General features: G+C 42.0%; 1 protein-coding gene across 4 annotated transcripts in view; it reads left to right on the forward strand.

Moving 5' to 3' along the window:
* Positions 1-18,511, forward strand: part of zfpm2a (zinc finger protein, FOG family member 2a) — a 118,622-nt gene that overhangs the window by 46,135 nt on the left and 53,976 nt on the right. For 3 of the 4 annotated variants that reach the window (XM_042424589.1, XM_042424590.1, XM_042424588.1), the window contains one exon: positions 9,592-9,716. In XM_042424589.1, coding sequence (XP_042280523.1) covers positions 9,592-9,716 — 125 coding nt within the window. Of the gene's footprint in view, positions 1-9,237; positions 9,341-9,591; positions 9,717-18,511 lie in introns of those variants that run through there. The other variant, XM_042424591.1, reaches the window with a different exon arrangement.

Raw genomic sequence — 18,511 nt, forward strand, 5'->3', positions numbered from 1 at the left:
GGAAATTTTCATTTCTTTTGGCCTTTTTAAATAAAACTACAGAGTATATTTGAGTGACTTTGGTTTGTAGTTCTTTTTCATACATGAATTTGCAAGGCTTTTTGCAAAATCTGGATGCCAGCACTTCAGATAGTGCTTAGTTTCATATGCATGTGTGCAATACTGGTTTACTTTCATTCAGTTTGGTGTTTCTCATTATTATTTGGCCATAGGAATGCACTCATCCCATCCATGCAATATCTCTCCCAAAACCCCAACCCCCTAACCTTTTCTCTGTCTCATACACACATAAATACACACACACACACAAAGCGTTCACACTGATAGGTATTGATATCAGAACAGTGCCCCTGCCTGTGAAAGCCTCTCATAGGTGATGAACAGCTGGGCCCAGCTGGGCCCACTGGTCACGCCAATTCCGCCTCCTCTTATTTTTTGTTCAGGGGTGGTGGGGGGTGGGGCCCGCTTGTCAAGTGAATTAAAATACCAAATAATAGTAATAATAATGATAATAAAAAGTTAATAAAAAATGGCATGTTCCTCCCTGATTGTGCGAGTGTTGTGGTATTCAATTATGCAATTTTCATTGGCATATTAATCATCTTTTCAACAAACAAGCCGCCGTTAATTAAAGCAAAGCATGGATAAAGACGTGTTGCCGGATCATCACTCCGTTTATCACCGCGCACAGACCCGCAGTTAAGTAAATTCAGGCTGTGAGATGAATTTCAATGGTCTCCCTGTTTCTTCCTCTGTGTGTCTGTGTGTGTATGTGTGTGTAGTTAACCATTTGTTTCTGCACATTGTGTTTGGAGGTGGGGTTAGTGACGTTTAATGTCAGTTTGTGTGGGAAATAGATTTTTTTTCACACATGTAAGTAGCTGTTGAGAATGACTTTAATTGTTTAATGTAGACCTCCAATTCATGTTGCAGTGTTTGTTTGTTTTTTATCACCTCCATTTTTTTCTGCACAAATTTGAATGATTATGACTACCACTGTTCAGATCAGTCAGACTGACTCAGGTTGTACAGATTTAGATTTTTCTTTTGCCTCTCAGTGGTCACGCTGAGTGTGTAGAGGAGGCCATTGGAGCCATATGACATCTCTGTACACACAGGACAGCTCTGCCCATTCTCCTTGTCTCTTTTTCTCTGGCTTTTTGTGCCGCCTCTGTGCCTTGCTCATTGGTGGGAGGGGATGGAGATTATTCAGGATCTGGTAAGATATGGGCTTCTCTAATCATAGCTCACTGCTTCTACTGTCATTCAGTCACTAAATAGAAGTGAGAAAATGTCTTGGTGACGGGAGCAGCCAGACAGCCATGCAAGTACTTGAGTTCTGCCAGCAGAAAAAGAACTCGAGGCATCTGTAGACATGTCGCTCGTCCCTGTCCCTCATTGTGGAGCAACTTTATCAGCGCCAGCCGCTCACCCACTTGCTAAACTGGAGGGCCAGTCGTCTCTTAACTTAAACATAAGATCTTTGTGGTTTGAAGCACTCGGCTGCTCTGCGCCCAATGTGGATCTGAAAGGCAAACACGAATCCAGTGTCGCCGTCACCCATCACAAAATCACACCTCATGGAAAACTTGTTTCTGCTGTGTTAGCTCGAATCTAAATGCAGTCAAACAGACTGTTGCACTGGAGCAAGATCCCTCCCCCCCCCATCACCCCCCCTCCCCCCACCCCAAAGAAAAAAAAGAGAGATGATGGAGAGAGAAGGAGGTAGGGAGGGTCGGAGGGAGGGAGAGAGAGAGAGAGGAGGAGGGGGAGTGGGTGAGAGATGGAGATGGAGAAAGAGAAGGAGTGTGTGAGAGAGAGAGAGAGAGAGAGAGAGAGAGAGGGGGGGAGAGAAAAGTCAAAAACCTCCACATAACAATGCCGGAGAAAAATCAGAACATTTTCCACCGAAAGATGGGCCATTTCCAAATCCTTGTGCCCTATCAGACAAATTAAAGTAAATCAAGCATGAAATGAAGCAGAAGAGCCCGGAGATAAGGCTCCTTTAAGTCGTTTACAGATTAGGACAGAGAGAGAGAGAGAGAAAGAGAGAGAGAGAGAGAGAGAGAGGTGCATCTGGTCTCTGGCAGTGAAGGAGGCTAGTTTCTCATTTCACAATAGCAGCCTGTGTATAGGATTACTCTCCCCTGTCACCGACATGAGGAGCAGTGGGGGAATACACGTCCACAAAATGTGTCTAAATATGTCCCCTCAGAAATGTTTCAGACCAAAAACCTCTCAGTGTTGGCCAGATGTGACATGTGATAAACAAACATGTTACATGCAGTGTTTGACCCGGTGCATCACTCTTGATTTGTTTGTTATTTCAGTTGCCTCTTCACCTTTTCTTTTGCTCAAGTGGCTTCATCACCGCGCAGCTTAAAATTCAAATGAATTCAGGATTGGCTGAGCTGCGTCACGTGATTGTACGGCTGTCAGCTCCTATGCACATGTTAAGCACGCCTCAGATCAGGTTTGGGGGAGGCGGGAAAGGGAGGTGTTGATGGTGGTGGTGGTGGCGGTGGTGGTGGGGGGGTGGGGGGGGGGGGTGTTGTACAAATTATATTCTCAAAATGTGATTTTGTTTTAATGCTGCATCGCTCGGTAAACTGGTTTGTTTAATATGTACGTTGTACTTCTATTTTCTGTCTTACATCAACAGATTAATTGCTGTTTTATTTTAGTACTCGCAAATAATCAAAACATAATTATGGAGCTAGTTGCTCATGGAGGAACGATATTTTACAGTGTACACACACACTGGCAGGCACACACACTCATTCATGCATGCACGTAAAAGCACGCAGGAACTAAACAACCCTCCCCTCCACTTTCACACACTTGCTTACTTACACACACACTCACATGCACCCACGCGAAGCAAGGGTGCACTGCTCTTTGATGTCGCCTGTAGAGCCCTCGCTGGATTTTGTTTCACTCCTTTCGTGTATCTTTTCTGGGAGTGATGAGAGGTGGACTCGGCTGTGGCGCTCAGCTCGCTCTGAGAGAGACGAGAGCTGGCCCCGTCGCCGGGTAGCTGCTCTCCAAAGCTGCGACCTTGACCTTCCCAGCCCAAGTCTTAGGTTTAGCTCCTTTATCGCGCTATCTCCAGGCATTTAAAAATACTCCTGAAACTCAATGATTTAACCCGCTTTTACGCTGTTCACATCAAAACTGGATGAAAAAAAAAAAAAAGCTTAATCCATCTTATCTGTTGACTGTCAAACTGCTCCGGCTAAAACCTACTCACAAAAGACAACTAGGTCACCCAGGAAAAAACAGAATTCCCCGTTACCCAGGGGAAGTTGCAGGCTGGTAATTGACTTGGGAGGAGATTCAGGAGTACTTTAAAAATAGTCTCTTGCTGAATTAACTGCAGAATATCAAGACCTGAAGTAGTTGTTTACTTGTGTTCCTTGCTAAAAAGTTGTTTGTTTAGATATTTCATAGCACAGAGGATATTCCAATCCAGTCTCTACCTATATTTCCTTCCAAATATAACGATTTCATGTCATGCTGTGTTTTACACACTTATTTATGACAAGACTGAGCAGCCAAAATAACAACTTCCTTTTGCAGCTAAATTCCTAGCCATTTTATCCATCCATCTCAAATACATGCATTCCCAACGAACATACCATCAATTACTCATTCATCCTGACACACTCAGGTGGAGTAATGTCCTTTTGATGGTTCTGAAATTTTAAGAAAAGCATTTAAAATAATCAGATTGCAGCAGGAGTGGTGTGTGTCCTCTAGATGTTGTCGGCGATAGGGAGATATCTTTGTGTGAGGACAGTCATTCTTTAAGTTTTGCTGTCTCCCTTTACATGCTATCAATAGAAATTGTAGTGCTTCTCTAAAGATGGATGTCTCACAGATTGTTGTCAGCAGGCCCGCCGCTAACTTCGCCAGGCTTTTGATGAAACTGAGTGCTTGACAGCTGGTATATTTCAATTGCTCAATGACACCAAACAACAGTCTCCATGTTGATAATGTACTGCAGGAGCAAGTTCTTGCATGTGAGTGAGTGTGTGTGGGGTTCTTTGTTTCAGTTCAGATTCAAAGAGGGCTATGGGCAAGATCCTGGGTTATCCTCATGATTTACATCCAACGCCAACATTCAGTACCAATGCAGGAAGTAGTGTGATCCTTAATGTAGCGAGCTGGAAAGTAAGAGTGTGGAGGTTGAGAAGGAGGACGGGTGGGTTGCATGTTAGAGGAGTCTTGTCACAGACCTGCAATTCAGGTTTGCCTTTTTAATAATCGTAACCACCGTCTTTTGCTAAACTTTAAGCAATGTTTTTAAACCTCTAGTTAATTTGCTCTGGTCCTAATCAGTGTAAATTGCATTTTCCTCTTGCGTTTCTTTTCACACAGGAAAAGTTCAAGAAAATCAAACTGCATCACTGAAAGCCACGTGAGGACATTCACTCCTCTCACTGGTTAGTTATGTCTGGGGTAGGAGTGAGAAAGTAAACACAGGAAGAAGATCCTAAAGAAGGTCCTAGCTGCCCAAATATCAAGGAGGCAACGTACTTCGTTGCTACTCCAGTCACACATCAGCATCCCACTATGCAAAGTGCACCTGGCTAAGGGAGCCATTTAGCTCTTAGCACAAACTTGCATGGTACGCCTAGTAGTTAGGTTAGAATGAGGTCAGAATTTGTCTTGGCGTGGTTGTTTTGGTTCACATCCAGGTATGATTGCTGCCCTAATTAATCATACCAAGGGGGAACATGAACCAGAGTTCAACCAAACAATACAGGTTTGAAAAGGACCTTAATTGCCCAACCTTAACCATAACTTTACCATTTTTATTTGCATTAACCGTGATATTCCCCCCTACCTTAACCAATCAGAATTTCATCAGCATTTCATGTAATCTGTTAGATGTTTTTCAGAAGAGTCCAATATCGACATTCTTTACTGCCAATGGCGTTGAAACACCTGAATTCCTAGCTGTCTCTGAGCTCTATTTTGAAGGCATTGTTGAGACTTTCTACAATGAGGGGGGTGGGTGTCTTCCATCCAATGAACCCCCACAACCCCCTGCTCAGCCTGTGTGGAGTGTCAGAGCTAAAATGCCCTAATCCCCTTGGCTTGTTTAACTCTTTCCCCCCAAGCCGTACACCGCCTGAAAACAAGCCTGACCTAAAGGGTGAATCCCCCCTACCAAATCACCCCCACTCTTCTCTCTCTTCTCCACACACATAAACACACCCCACTCCTCATTTGACCAAACTCATGTGGTTGCCTGGAAACTTGCTCTCCAGCAAACGGTCAACTCTTTCCCCCTTGCTGTTCAAAGGGACCTGCGCCAGAAGCAGCCACATCTAGGCGGGTTTAACTGGGTTGGGTTGGGGAGGGTAGAGGTGGGTGAGGAGGAGGAGATGTGTGGTGCTGGTGGTGGGTGGATGGGTTCCTTCAGTGTTTTAAAACAAGCGCCTTTCTCAGAGATAATAGTGTGAGCTGTGGGTTATAAATGATGCATTTTGCTCACTTGGACCTGATAATAGTGGTTTGGGTAGGGGGGGAGAAAGTTCATCGCTCTCTTATCAAAGCTCTGTGACATTTCTCCTTCAGCTGTAAAATTTCATATCACATATCTGCTTTAAAGATGTGGCACCTTTTGTTGAACCGATACAGTGCATTCCATTTCACCCCATATGCCTCTCTCATGGTATATTAATTTATAGCCCATTTGCTGGCTCTATAACACAGCCTATCAGTGGAGATGACTGGGATTCAGTAGGACATCTCTGAATTGCCACGCTCAGGTTATTGAACTTTGAACAGCAGTCATTTATTTGCTTTGATTCAAAGGTACTGCTTGATATCAAGAGGGATCGTCCGCAGTGTGAAGCTCAAGCATATTTTCCCACTTGTCTCCACTCTGTCGTTCTTTGTTTCCCTATAACATCCACCCTTACTGTTATTATACTCAAGACATCTGGAAGATAGTGAAGTACACCTTTTGCTGGATCAGTAATCATGGTATTTTCTTACTGTTCCAGGGATTTTTTTTTTCCCCCGTGAAGTCGGCTCTTTGAACTAGTTAGAGAAATCTAATTCATGTTGAAAATAGCTCAAGCAGATCCATTGCTTTAACAAATGTTAATCTGCAGTAGCAAGTTGATGATGTCATTTGTCATTTCTGAACATTAGCACAGACCTAACTCCAGGCCAGAAATTATATTAAGTAAATTCAGTCTTACACCTCATGTACATTAATAGAAACATTCATAGAGAAATCTATCATCGCATTTTGAAGTATTAAGGAAAAGAATTTTTAAGTTGCAGTCTGAAATTGAGTCAAACCTGTTTAGACAGCATTTTGCATTGAAAAAATGTAAATGTGTTATTTAAAAAACAGATAAAACAGATTTAAAATGAGAGTTATCCTGTATTTCTATAACATTTAACTCTATAAATATCACACTTTATTCAAACCATTAGAACTTTTAAACTTATAATTTCCAGTGGAGATCCAAACGTTTCCAAAGATGCCAAACACGTCAGGCTGAATTAGCTGCAAAAATGTGCATAAAATGATGCAAGAAAATCATCTATATAGAAATGTTCAATCTGATTGCATGGTGCAGCCATAAAACACATGGGTTTGAATATTTCAATCAGTGTAAACATCATATAACATCAATGAAGAACTGGAACAAGCTGATACAGACCATACTGTATATGTGATACAGTCAGACAGTGTGGAATAATATGATTTTCCTTACCTTAATGCTCCTTTAAGGGCAATAAAAGGGGAAACATTGCATCATATTTAAAGTAGAAAGTGTCTCTATCTGTCAATAGTCCACACCCATTTATTCTTTAAATCATACCAGGCTGGCACCCTGCCACTGAGAAACATATTAGTATTCAGTCATATGCCACTGAAGGGAGAGAAGAGGTTCCCTATTCCTCTGCACAATAACAGAAAATGGACACACACAAAAAAAACAAACAGATGCCAGCGTGGAGCATCTTGGGTGCTATCTGAGGAAGATCTCTCCACACAAAGGGACATTCATTGGTCTGCCAAGTATCTGTGGAGTGCAGGAACAGACCCTAGAGTCTAGCGACAGATGATGATCTTATCGAGGGTGGGGTGGGGGGTAGGTGGTGGTTGGGGGGGTGTAGAGGGTGAAGGTGGCGGAGAGGGGTTGGTTGGGATTCAGAGGAGGGGGTACAGCTCTTGAGCCATATCATTAGCTCTTTTTGGCCATGTGTGTGGCATTTGAGAATTGGATGATGAGGAACATTGAAGAGAGAACACAGGTTTGTTAAATCTGCTAATAGTCAATGATGAGCTTTCCTTTTGGTTCTGACTGTTTGCAGTTTGACAGGTTAAACACTATGACTTGTGCATTTGTTCTAAATGTATTTTTGATGTGTAAGTTAATAGGTAATAGGTAATAATTTGGGATTGAATTATTACTATGACATCAAGACTTTTTGGACTCATAAGGTCAGAAATTGTCAGTAGCCCAGATGATAATAAGCCACATCTGTCAGTAGATTTTTGCAATGTTAGTAAACCTGTAAACACTCATAGAGAACATACAGACAGTCCATGAAGGGAACTCATTATTCATCCATGGGTGTTTTTGTGGAGATCTTCCACTAGTATTTGCAACAGATGTGACAAGCCATCTGTGAGCCAAGGTCCTCAGGCAACATTTGGTGTGAGATACACACAACTGGCACCTAAACATGGTGGACCACAAAAGGCACAAATTGAATTGTACCCACCTCTCGCACCTACAATACCCGCTACCCACTTTTCCTCCATGTATCCCACCCAAAAAAAGAAAGAAAAGGGGAAAGGAAAGAAATCAGAATGGTTGGCCGGGGATGGTTTGAGCTGTGTGTCAAGCGGGGCTAAACAGGAACTTGCATCCAAGCGGTTAAAGGCCGTGGGTCTTATCTGAGGACAAACAGAATGCATCAAGCGGTGGCTGTTGCTCTCAGTGATGACGACCAGCTGTGCACCAATGTTTAATTATTTCTCTGTAATGAGCTTACCCACCTTCCACTGCAGCACCAGGAAGACAGCATGCAACAGCAGGAACACGGGAGGGGGAGAGAGGAGACAGAATGAGAGAAAGAATGAGATAATGCAGCTCAGATTATCTTATTTTTGGGCCTATTCCAAAACTATACATGTATTTTCCTTGAAACATTACTAAATGTTTATACTGTGTGTTAGTGTTTCAGAGATTCTGTGTCTAACTATAACAAAGGTTTAGTTTGAGGATTTTCATCATAATGGGTGACATTTAGCTCTTCATTGTTACAAGACTGATCACCACTGATGAGCATATGATCAGCAAGGTGTCATTTGTTACGAGTAATAACACTAGCCCGATGTTTAGATTATGTTTATGCATGCAAAGGAGCACATAAACGCACATTTCCATACCCGCACAACAGACGGACACAATAGCATGCCACAGATACACGGCTGATATTTACAGAGTAGAACAGGGTTGAATAGGTCATTATACCACAGACGCATCAGAAAGTTCAGTGATCACTTCAGCTCATTCAGCATGAACCAAATGCCCTGAATACTTATTAGCCACATGTGTGAACAAATAGGTTAGAGGACACAATGTTAACAACTCGTGTAGAGTTTGTTTGCATTATAATATTACGATTATCTGCCTTAATAAAAATATAATAAATAAATAAGTGGAAATCTCTCCAGACATCCCAGAGCTGACTCTGAGCTCTTACCTCTCAAAGGTCAGTCCAGTGATAAAAACAGTCCAATCTAAAGAAGGCCTCAAACATGACTCAGGCTTGATAAAAATGTGTTTGGTTTGAGTTTCTTGAACTTCTTGTGCCCAGAAAGTTTATAAAACCCAACAGAACTTGTAAGTTACACATGTCTGAATCATCAGATTTTCTCCAGAAGACCTCTTAGTGTTGTCAAGGCAACCAGCCGGAAATGTACAGTTGAGAGCTGCATACTTTCCCCTTGCAACACACATAGACACATACACACACACAGGGAAACATCCTCCTTGGTAAACTATGTCACGGCCTGCCATGGGGTTTATCATAACTATTTGATTAATCACCATCCCGAAAAAGTACACTGAATCTTAGAGATAAGATAGCTGTGGGTGTCAGGGAGGTGAGCATCGGTAGTACTAACAGTGCTATCCGGTTTCACTGTTAATTAACTGGAGCTCTGCACAGCACTAACAAGGGCCCAGCCTTCCTGGAACAACAGAAATAGGCCTGCCACTAGCTGCTCTCGCCAGCCAGCGAGCCTGCAGTGTCTCACAGAGATTATCTCAACAGAAGACACCTTTCAAGTAAGGTTAGCGCACCGTGTGTCTGAGGAACACCATCAGATGGATGCTCGCTTGATTTGCTTATCCATTTTGAAACTGCTTGGCTTTAACCTTCACTGTTTACTGCGGGGCTTTGATTCAATAATATGAGGGCACATGTAGGTTTGAGGGGAAGAGGGGAAGGGACAATGAGTGAACGTCACTGTGATTTGACGTGGAACTTACGTGCTAAATAGAGCACTGTAGCTGATTCCGTTTGGTTCTGGTGTGTTTTTAGGAGAGCTGGATGCGTTCCTTAAAGATGGCGAGCGTCGGATCCACAGCCGGCAGCAGCTGCCTGTGGGGACAACATGGGGACCCTTCGAGGGGAAGATCGAGATGAGCACTGACAACAGCACACTGGTATGTCCCTACTTTGGTCAATTACTTTTCAACTTTTTAACATTTGGGTACCCCTTTCAAATATTAACCAACCACAATAAGCAACCAGAGCAAAGACGCTAAAACGGGTGTAATGTGATTTTATCTCTTAGTTCTAGTTTAAAGTCTTGCAGCTGAATTTTGTACAATCTGTATAAAACTTATCAAGCAGGTGGAAAGAGTGAAGATGTTATGACATCAGGGCCTGTATGACAGTTTTAGTGTCTTTAAAACTGAGCATACGTTGAATCTTTGCAATGTTCCTAATTTTATAAAAACAAGACTAGACTAGAGAAGTAAATCGAAACTGAGATTAACTGTTATACCAAGATTTGTAGCTAGGTTTAATGTTGCACAATAAGAATCCTAAATTTGGCAATACTTGATCAAATCTGTCTGTAAGTGGTGACCTAAATGTTCTCCATATTAATGGCTTGCTACACAGCATTAATACATGATTTATCAACCATTATTAAGCCATTTGGATCAAAAGCAATGTCCTGAAATTGTCAAGATTTTTAGAACTTATAGTGAGATCACTTTATTTGGTCAAACTTTGCCTTTGGCAGCCATGGCAACATGATTACTAGAAAGTCCTACATCTAAAGACCATATTAATGGCAATTCCTATGACATTCGAACCTATTGAGGTGACTCTTCCGGGATCCAACTGGCCCCCAACAAAAGCCTTTGAAGTGCATCCATTTTAACCATTTAATCTGCATATTTTATGACAAAACACTTTAATTGAACTCAGTCCAGGCTTCAATTGAATGAAGTCACAATCCATTATTTTTGATGTTACCCTGCACCCGGCAGCTTTATATCTCTTGTTTTAAAGATCCCAGCAGAGGCTTGTGTTGACCTGCTGCTCTGGTGGAGCGAAGAGTCCTCCATGGGTTTGATATTCCATTCTACATTTGGATTAATTAAGCAATTCCTATTAAAATTGTAACCAGTCTCACATTCATCCCGTTAAGAAACATAAGGAAAAGTCCATGAGGATTTTGGACTCAAAGCCCCCCCCAGCCCCTGTTTTCCCAGATTCCTTAAACGCATAACTTTATTAAATCATTTTCGGAGCAATTTCAACTGTTTTCTAAGCTCCCCTCGTGGTTTTGAAGTCATCAGTGGCTTTAAATAACTCAGGCCGTATTATAGCCATGAAATATGGCTTCTCTCAGGGTAAAGCCAGTTATCCTTGGGTGGAAAAGTGATTTGACAGAGCAACACCTCAAGTTGCCTTCCAAAGTAACACACTCCATATATTTCTCCAGCAATCTCGGCATGAATTTCCCTGAAAGGCATCCAAAACCAACCTTCAACCATCCCTCAAATGACCCTCAGACTCACCAAGAGATGTCATATAAACACATCTTTTCAAATTTTTTTTTTTTTTTTTTGCTTGTGTGTTTTCAGTAGATGCAAACTTTGAACAAATTCATCATCTATCTGCTGAACAAAACACATAAACTGATTGTATTCCTCAGGATTGCTCTCGGCAAGTGTGATAAGTTCTTATCTAACTGCCCTCTGAGGAATTCATTGCTACTTTCCAGATCCTCCTCAGGTTTTCTTTCTTTTTTTTAAGTGAGCAGGTGCTGGTCATCACCTGTAATAGGCTGTGGAGGGGTTACAGAATATGCCAAAACTCCCTCGCAATTAAAAGCAGAGGATGAAGCGCTGGCATATTGCATCTCATGTGTGTCTATTCTCTTGGGGGCCCTTTCAATGCTTTGCTGCTTGCCCTCCTCCTCCCCTTAGTTTCATCTCTCAAATGGGGTACTGGCTGTTAGCAGCTTCTCACTGTCTCTCATTAAAGACTAGGTTAACCCACCTGGCATGTTTTGTTTTATTGAGCCTCCTTTTAAGGTTCGGTGCAACTTTTTACTTTGTTTCTTAGACACTGAATAAACCAGACACTTCCATCAGTTCCTGTAGTTTTTTGCATGGCAAGGAAATCATCTCATTTACAGTAGCATGGTTTTATTTCTTTATCTCTTTTTCTTTTTTCTTTTTTTTAATGCCTCCGTGCTGGCAAGAGCCATGGCTGGAGGCATTATGTTTTCGGTTGTCCACCCATCCATCCCATTCTCATGAACATGATATCTCAGGAACAGCATGAGGGAATTTCTTCAAATTTGGCACAAATGTCCACTTGGACTCAAGGATGAACTGATTAGATTTTGGTGGTCAAAGGTCAAAGGTCAAGGTCACTGTGACCTCACAAAACACATTTTTGGCCATAACTCAAGAAGTCATATGCTAATTATGACAAAGTTTCACACAAATGTCTGATGAGGTGATGACATTTATATCCAAAAGGTCAAAGGTCAACTTCACAGTGACATCATAATGTTCTGCAAAAACACTTTTCTGGCCATTATTCAACACCCTAACTCAGGAACAGAGGGGGAAATTATTTCACATTTGGTCGGACACTGAATTGGTGACACTAATCTTGGGTGCCCACTTTGACGCTGTGGTGATTGTTTAGATCTTCTGTGCTGCCAGGTTGAAGATGTGTGTGAAGAAACCATGTTTTAGAATTTGTAGCGTCTTTGCTGCAACATCCATATCTGAAGCTTTGTCTACTGTCAGGCCTACAATGTTGTGTTTTATCAGAATCAGCTTTACTGGCCAAGCATGTGAACACATACAAGGAAAATACACTTAAAACCTTTTGTTCAATTCCTTCAAAGTCTTCACTACAAGTATGATATGATAATATTATATAATATTAAATGAGTCTGGACAGACATGGATGTAAATTGCGACTTGACTGGTTGGCGGAAGCATACAACCACGAGGCGGGATTTCTAGTTTAATCAAACCTCTAGTCATTGAGCTGTTGCCTTGTTAAACATGCAGCCGTTGGCAACATCCCGAACATGGTGCTGCATTTATCTCTGTTATGTCAGTGGGAGGCGAGGGAGTTGTGCAAATCTTCAAACACTGACTGACTGAGGACAGGAACAAACCCTGATGCCTCACCTGGAGAGGGAAAGAGGGAAAAGTTACAATAATAAATGTGAGCATGAGGAGAGAGACAGAAGGAGAGAAAAGGGCTGGCTAGTTTTGATGCATGTCAGGGCGGCCGGTGCTGCATAGCAGGGTCACAAGGCGGTATAAAGCGTTTGAGGTAGAAATAAAGGCTCATTGCTCACGGGTCTCTACTTCACCTAGGAGGCACTCTCAGTCATTCTTATGAAATGTGACCTCCACAGACTATTAAATCTCCTTTTACTCTTAGATTTTTGAAACCATAGAGGTGAATGAATTACCCGAAGGCAGCCAGGTATATGGCAGGAGTGACATCTCTCTCATGCTTGAAACACATCACCCGCTGGTGAGATATTGATATGCCCTCCTTGAAATCAAACATATTTTATCCCTTCATCGAGACACGTCATTTCAGATATGACTTTTTAGAGGTCAAGCTATTTTTGTAAAGCCAACACATACAGTGCGTAGGTCCGTTTCTCAATCCTTGGCATCACGCCCAGAGAGGGACTAAAGTGTAATGACTCCTTAAAGTGGCTTACTGTAAATAATGAAAATACAGTGAATTTAAGCAGCTTTTGCATTAACTGGACAGGAGCAGCACTTTGGCATACACAGAGTCGTTTAGGTAGAGAGTATGTTAGGTCTGGCAGGTGTCTGGAGAGTAGCCCTGTGAAGTCTGATGCAGAGTTGGGTAAGGATGGGAGGGGGGGTTTACTGGTCCCTAGAGGCAGCAAATGGGAGCAGGAGCTAGAGCTGGCCTAGCTACATGTGCTGTGGCGTGGGAGCCGATGTGGGCTGGCTGCTGGTGGACAACAGGCCTCGGTAGCTGACCAGAGTGATGGATGATGCTGAGAAAGAACGGCGAGTGGAGCGTTACATGCAGTTGCTGGAAAGAGAGGCATAAAGCTTGGAAAAAGAAAGAATGAAAAAAGAGAGAGAGAGAGTTGGGGGGGGGGGGGGGGGGGAGGAAGCAGGAAAAAACAGAGGGGAAAAAGCATGACAGGAAATCTGGGCATCTGCAGGACAGAGATAGGGTCACATCTCGACCGTTTATCAAAGAGGAAAGCAGATTTCACAGCTGATGGGTCGGCCGTGGCAGGTCTGTAGACCCCAGGGGCTCAGCTTGGCATGAGGGACTGGAGTTATAGTTATTGCTGTTGCAGACCTGTTAACACAATCACATTGCACTGTATTGGACAGCTCATATACCTTGCTTTACTGTGGTATTTTTTTACACTCTTTATCATTCCTAGATCACTTATAGACTGCATACCTTTTTATCCAAATATAGTTTCTCAACCTGTTTCCGCATTTAATATTTCTGAGACGATAATAGTGCAATATATGTGATTTTGTGAACATTTAAATACCTAATGAGTCGCTGGAATAGGAGAAACAGAAAGCTCTCAACTACATGGAGTCCAGACACCAGAGTCTGAGCTGAAAATCAAAGAATTCGCTTGGGTCAGTGCACCTAATAGTAAGGGAAAGGTGAAGAAGGCAGAGGAGGGGCTGCTCAAAGCAAGGTATAGACAGAAATACAAAAAATAAGAGACTGAGAAACCTAGAAACCTAGAAAGGAAAAACAGATTTGACGTTGCCGCTGTTGTCGACCACTTTCCCTGCTCTGTTCCTCTTCCTCCTCCTTTCCTCCTCTCCTCCTCTCCTCTCTCCTCTGTGTCTGACTGATGGAGCTGCCAGAGCGCCGTCTCATCCCTCACTTCTCTCACTGATCAATCAGACCATTAGACTCCAATTACAGCCGCAGCCACGGCGCAGGTGAGCGACGAGCACATTCAGCCGGCTGCCGACAACGCCTCTGCCCGGCTCCTCACACTCTCCAAATTAACGCAAATTAATAGTGACACTCAGACATAAATGTCTGCAATCGGGGGGCTAAATTAACAGTCTGGGTCGAAGCTATTGAGTAGCAGGTGTCTTTAAAGGCGGTAATTACCTATGCTGGACAGAACCGGGAGGAGAAGGTGGCCCACGGTTTGCCTGGAGTAAGAGGCCTGGCCCCGGTGAGCCTGGCTTCCATTGTAGGTGTTAATAATTGATTGGGAGGCAAGCTATTAATGAGCAGCAGATTTAGAGCTCTGTTGTAAATGTGTGTTGATGAGGGTGTTGCCGCCTCTTGTACAATGCCTTACCAATGCTAATTACTGGGGCTTAGTCAAGGTGCACTGTAATGAGTCTGGATTCAATAGAATTCTGGTCTTTATGTGTTTTGAGGGGCTTTTAGTGCAAATTACACAGTAATTGAAATGCATAAGACTTGCTTAATTCTAGATTAAGATCGAGGCAGTTTTTTTTATCTTGTCCTCTATCTTAATATACTTGTTGTATATTAGTTAAATTTGCTGTGAGCCAAGTTTTATTATAAAACAGATCTACTACTATGATCTCTTTTTAACACAAAGGCAATGATTTGAACATTGCAGGTTACAAGGACGTAATAATAAATTCAACAAGCGCTACTGGCTTAATAACCAATTTAGTCCTAACACGAATTGATATCGTCTCACAATGTTAACCTTGAATCATACATCATCATAGTCATGATACTGCGTTATTTTTTGCCAATATCTAAGGCTAGGTGGAATATTTAGTGTTTAATGCATGTACCTAAGGGAAATAGCTTGCAGTGGAGAAATCACATGTACAAAATTAGGAAGACAACCAATTTTTATTTCTATAAATCTGTCATTTGGAATTTTGTTAGATACAAAATAAAGCCTTTATTTTTTTGGATAAAAGCATCTGCCAAATGAAATCGTAACATTGAGTCACATTATTTATTTTCTCAACTCTATAGATGCTGTCTTACACTAAAAGAGTGTAAAGAATAAATATCTTAAAATTCTTAAAATGTGCAGGAGAACATAGCTATTAAATGCTTGTATGCTTACACATGTGCACAAGTGTGTCCCCGTGTTGAGTGTATATGCACTTGAAGGTGTGAATTTTGGGTCACAGTGTGTGTTTGTGTGTGTGTATGTGCCCGTGTGTGGGAGGGCATGTGCGAGTGCAGACTGTGTGCTGCTTTCAGCTGTGAACAGAGAGCTTTAGCTTGTAGACTACAGAAGAGCGAAAATGTCAAGATACTGTCCTAATTTTCACCTGGGACAGAGAGAGAGGCAGAGGCTGTCAGCCGATGGAGTGTGATTATTGTGTAATTTAGTACAAGGGTAGGAATATGGGCCTGTGCAACCAAAAAATGCTCCAGAAATTATTCAGCCCATCACTCAAGCCATTTATCTCACCCCTTTTGCCCACCCTCTCCCTCCAATATGTTTATTGTTAGCTACCCCTAAACTTTAACAAGTGGCGGCGGATTTTTCTGTTTCAGAAATTATATTTTTCTTCTTGTCATTGCTTCATTAATCAAGAGGAGGCATTCTGAAAAATGTTTTGTTTTGGAGGCTGCAATCTATTTTGTGTGTGTGTGTGTTGTAGTTAATCTGCGCCCGTGGCAGGTTTCCCCTCCGAAACGCAGCGCTAAGCAGCGGTATCGCAGGCCTATTGTTGTAGCCTCTGTCATAGCAAGGAGAGCCTGATGCAGGCCTGGGCTCGCCTGATAAGGAAAAGAGGATTCAACATGGCTGGAAAGGAGAATCAGTGGGACTTGAGAGTGGAGTACGGATGGGGCAGATGCGCTCGCACACACACACACACACACACACACACTGACTCACACACACACACACACACACACACACACATACGTACAGACTCACACAAACATACAGAATGATACACACATACAGTCACACATGAGCCGACACACACACACACAAATCATCACCATCATCACACTGGCACATGCCCAGGCAATTATTTACAGTAACATCCAATTACATATGCAAGAAGGCACCCCAGGATAGGACCTCTCTGTAGCATAGCTGCTAAATGACACACACACATAAACGCAGCCTCAAATGTGCTCCCACATGCACATAAACAAACAGACCATTAAACTGAAAAAAATAAACAATTTAAAGTCCAAACATTTTGATTTATGTTTGCATTTAAAGGTGCTTGCCTATGCTTTCTATCTGAAAGTCACACTGTCTTGGATATGGTTTGAAAACGCCAGACATTATCAGGACTAACAGGATTTGAATTTCTGTGTTGGACACACAAATAATTTTGGCACAAAGAATGTGGCTTCATCTAATGAAATAATGGGCCCAAATTTTAGGCGGAGAACCAATTTGTGATTGCATGCATCAATTATTTCTTGGGTTTAAACCAATATCAGGGCTGAGGTCTCTTCAGATGGGTAAAATGGTAATTATCTGGCCTGCTTTCCCTTGCTCAATGTCATCCATATATTTATCAATGGTATAATCAATGGTTTTCATGTTCCTAACATGTTACATGAAAAGGGGAAAACATCTGAGCTCATTCTATTGTAGTAGCACTTAAAATAAATAAAATAAAAAAATAAAATATACTTCTTAGCACAGATCAACATGATACTGATGTCTGTTTGTGAGTCAGATGGAGAAAGAGTTGCAGGCTGTAGTGAAAGACACTCTTCTTTTTTTCTTGTTATTTATATTGTACAAGTCTGTACTTTCTGTGCAAGTTTCTGTGTGCATGGCTGGAACTCATTGCTGCCCACAGCTCCATGTATTACTGTAGCCGTGAAGCACTCAGTCAGTCAGCTAGTCAGAGCTATTATGGCCACGGCCAAGCCACACTGTTTGAGAGATAATGCATGGTTGACTTGATCTACAAGTGAACCTGACATTTTGCTTTCCTTACATCACAACACAACTACCCAAACTGATATGGCAGGTCCCCTGATAAGCAGAGCAGGACTCACTGATTTGCTTTGTGCTCACTGTAGTGGCTGCATGGTTTACTCAAACATACTAAGGACACACTGACTACATCAAAACACAAATACAAAGATGCGGATCGTTTGCAGCATAATTCATAATGCAGTTTTGGTTTAGAAGGTTTTTTCATCTATGAATATATTATTTAATGTTATAATAACAGCAAATGGTAATGAAAGTGAAACCATAGTTGAGGATGATAGCAGTATTTCTTCAGAATTAAAATCACATTTTTCACAAATCCTGTTGCTCGTATCAGAAGGATCAAAGCTTCTTTTTATCTTCTCAAAAGGGATAAAAACATTAAACATTGACAGTGTTTGGGTTTTTTTGTTTTCATCCTTTCAATTTTTTCATCATTTACTACTGCTGAAAACCAGAAAACTTAAGCTTACACCCTCCTCCTATTTTGTACCACAAAGTAACATCTTGTGCTGCAAAGCAAAGCAATATACATTTCCTTCCGAATCAGATTTGATTAGACGCAGATTTAATGAAGTAGAAGTATTGCTACATTTTGTTGAAAAGTTCTAAAACACCTATGGTTAGTATTTCAGTTCATGTCACTGGTTTTATTAATCACTAGAGATAATACAGAAGTCATAAAAATGCCTTGACTTAGTCATTTCTTTACTACAGATGCAGATACATATAGAAGAGGTGGGCATGCAATATTCTATAGATCTCACACCTAGAAAACATTGCGTGTGTCTCTGTAGTGACCTTGCTGATATGACCATTCTACTGTACTAGATAGATTTAACAACAGATAGAACAGCAGAGCAGGACCGGTGATGGCTGAAGGCCCCACTGAGGTTCCAGGTCTTAGGGGGCCACTCTTCATACCCGCAGGGCTCGAGAGTGAGCTGGTGTCTCTGTCCCCTTTGCAACTCTCTGGATGTTTGCTGTCTGCCAGTGACC

This window comes from Thunnus maccoyii, chromosome 10 (genome assembly GCF_910596095.1).
Source record: "Thunnus maccoyii chromosome 10, fThuMac1.1, whole genome shotgun sequence".
In the NCBI taxonomy this organism is placed as follows: Eukaryota; Metazoa; Chordata; class Actinopteri; order Scombriformes; family Scombridae; genus Thunnus; species Thunnus maccoyii.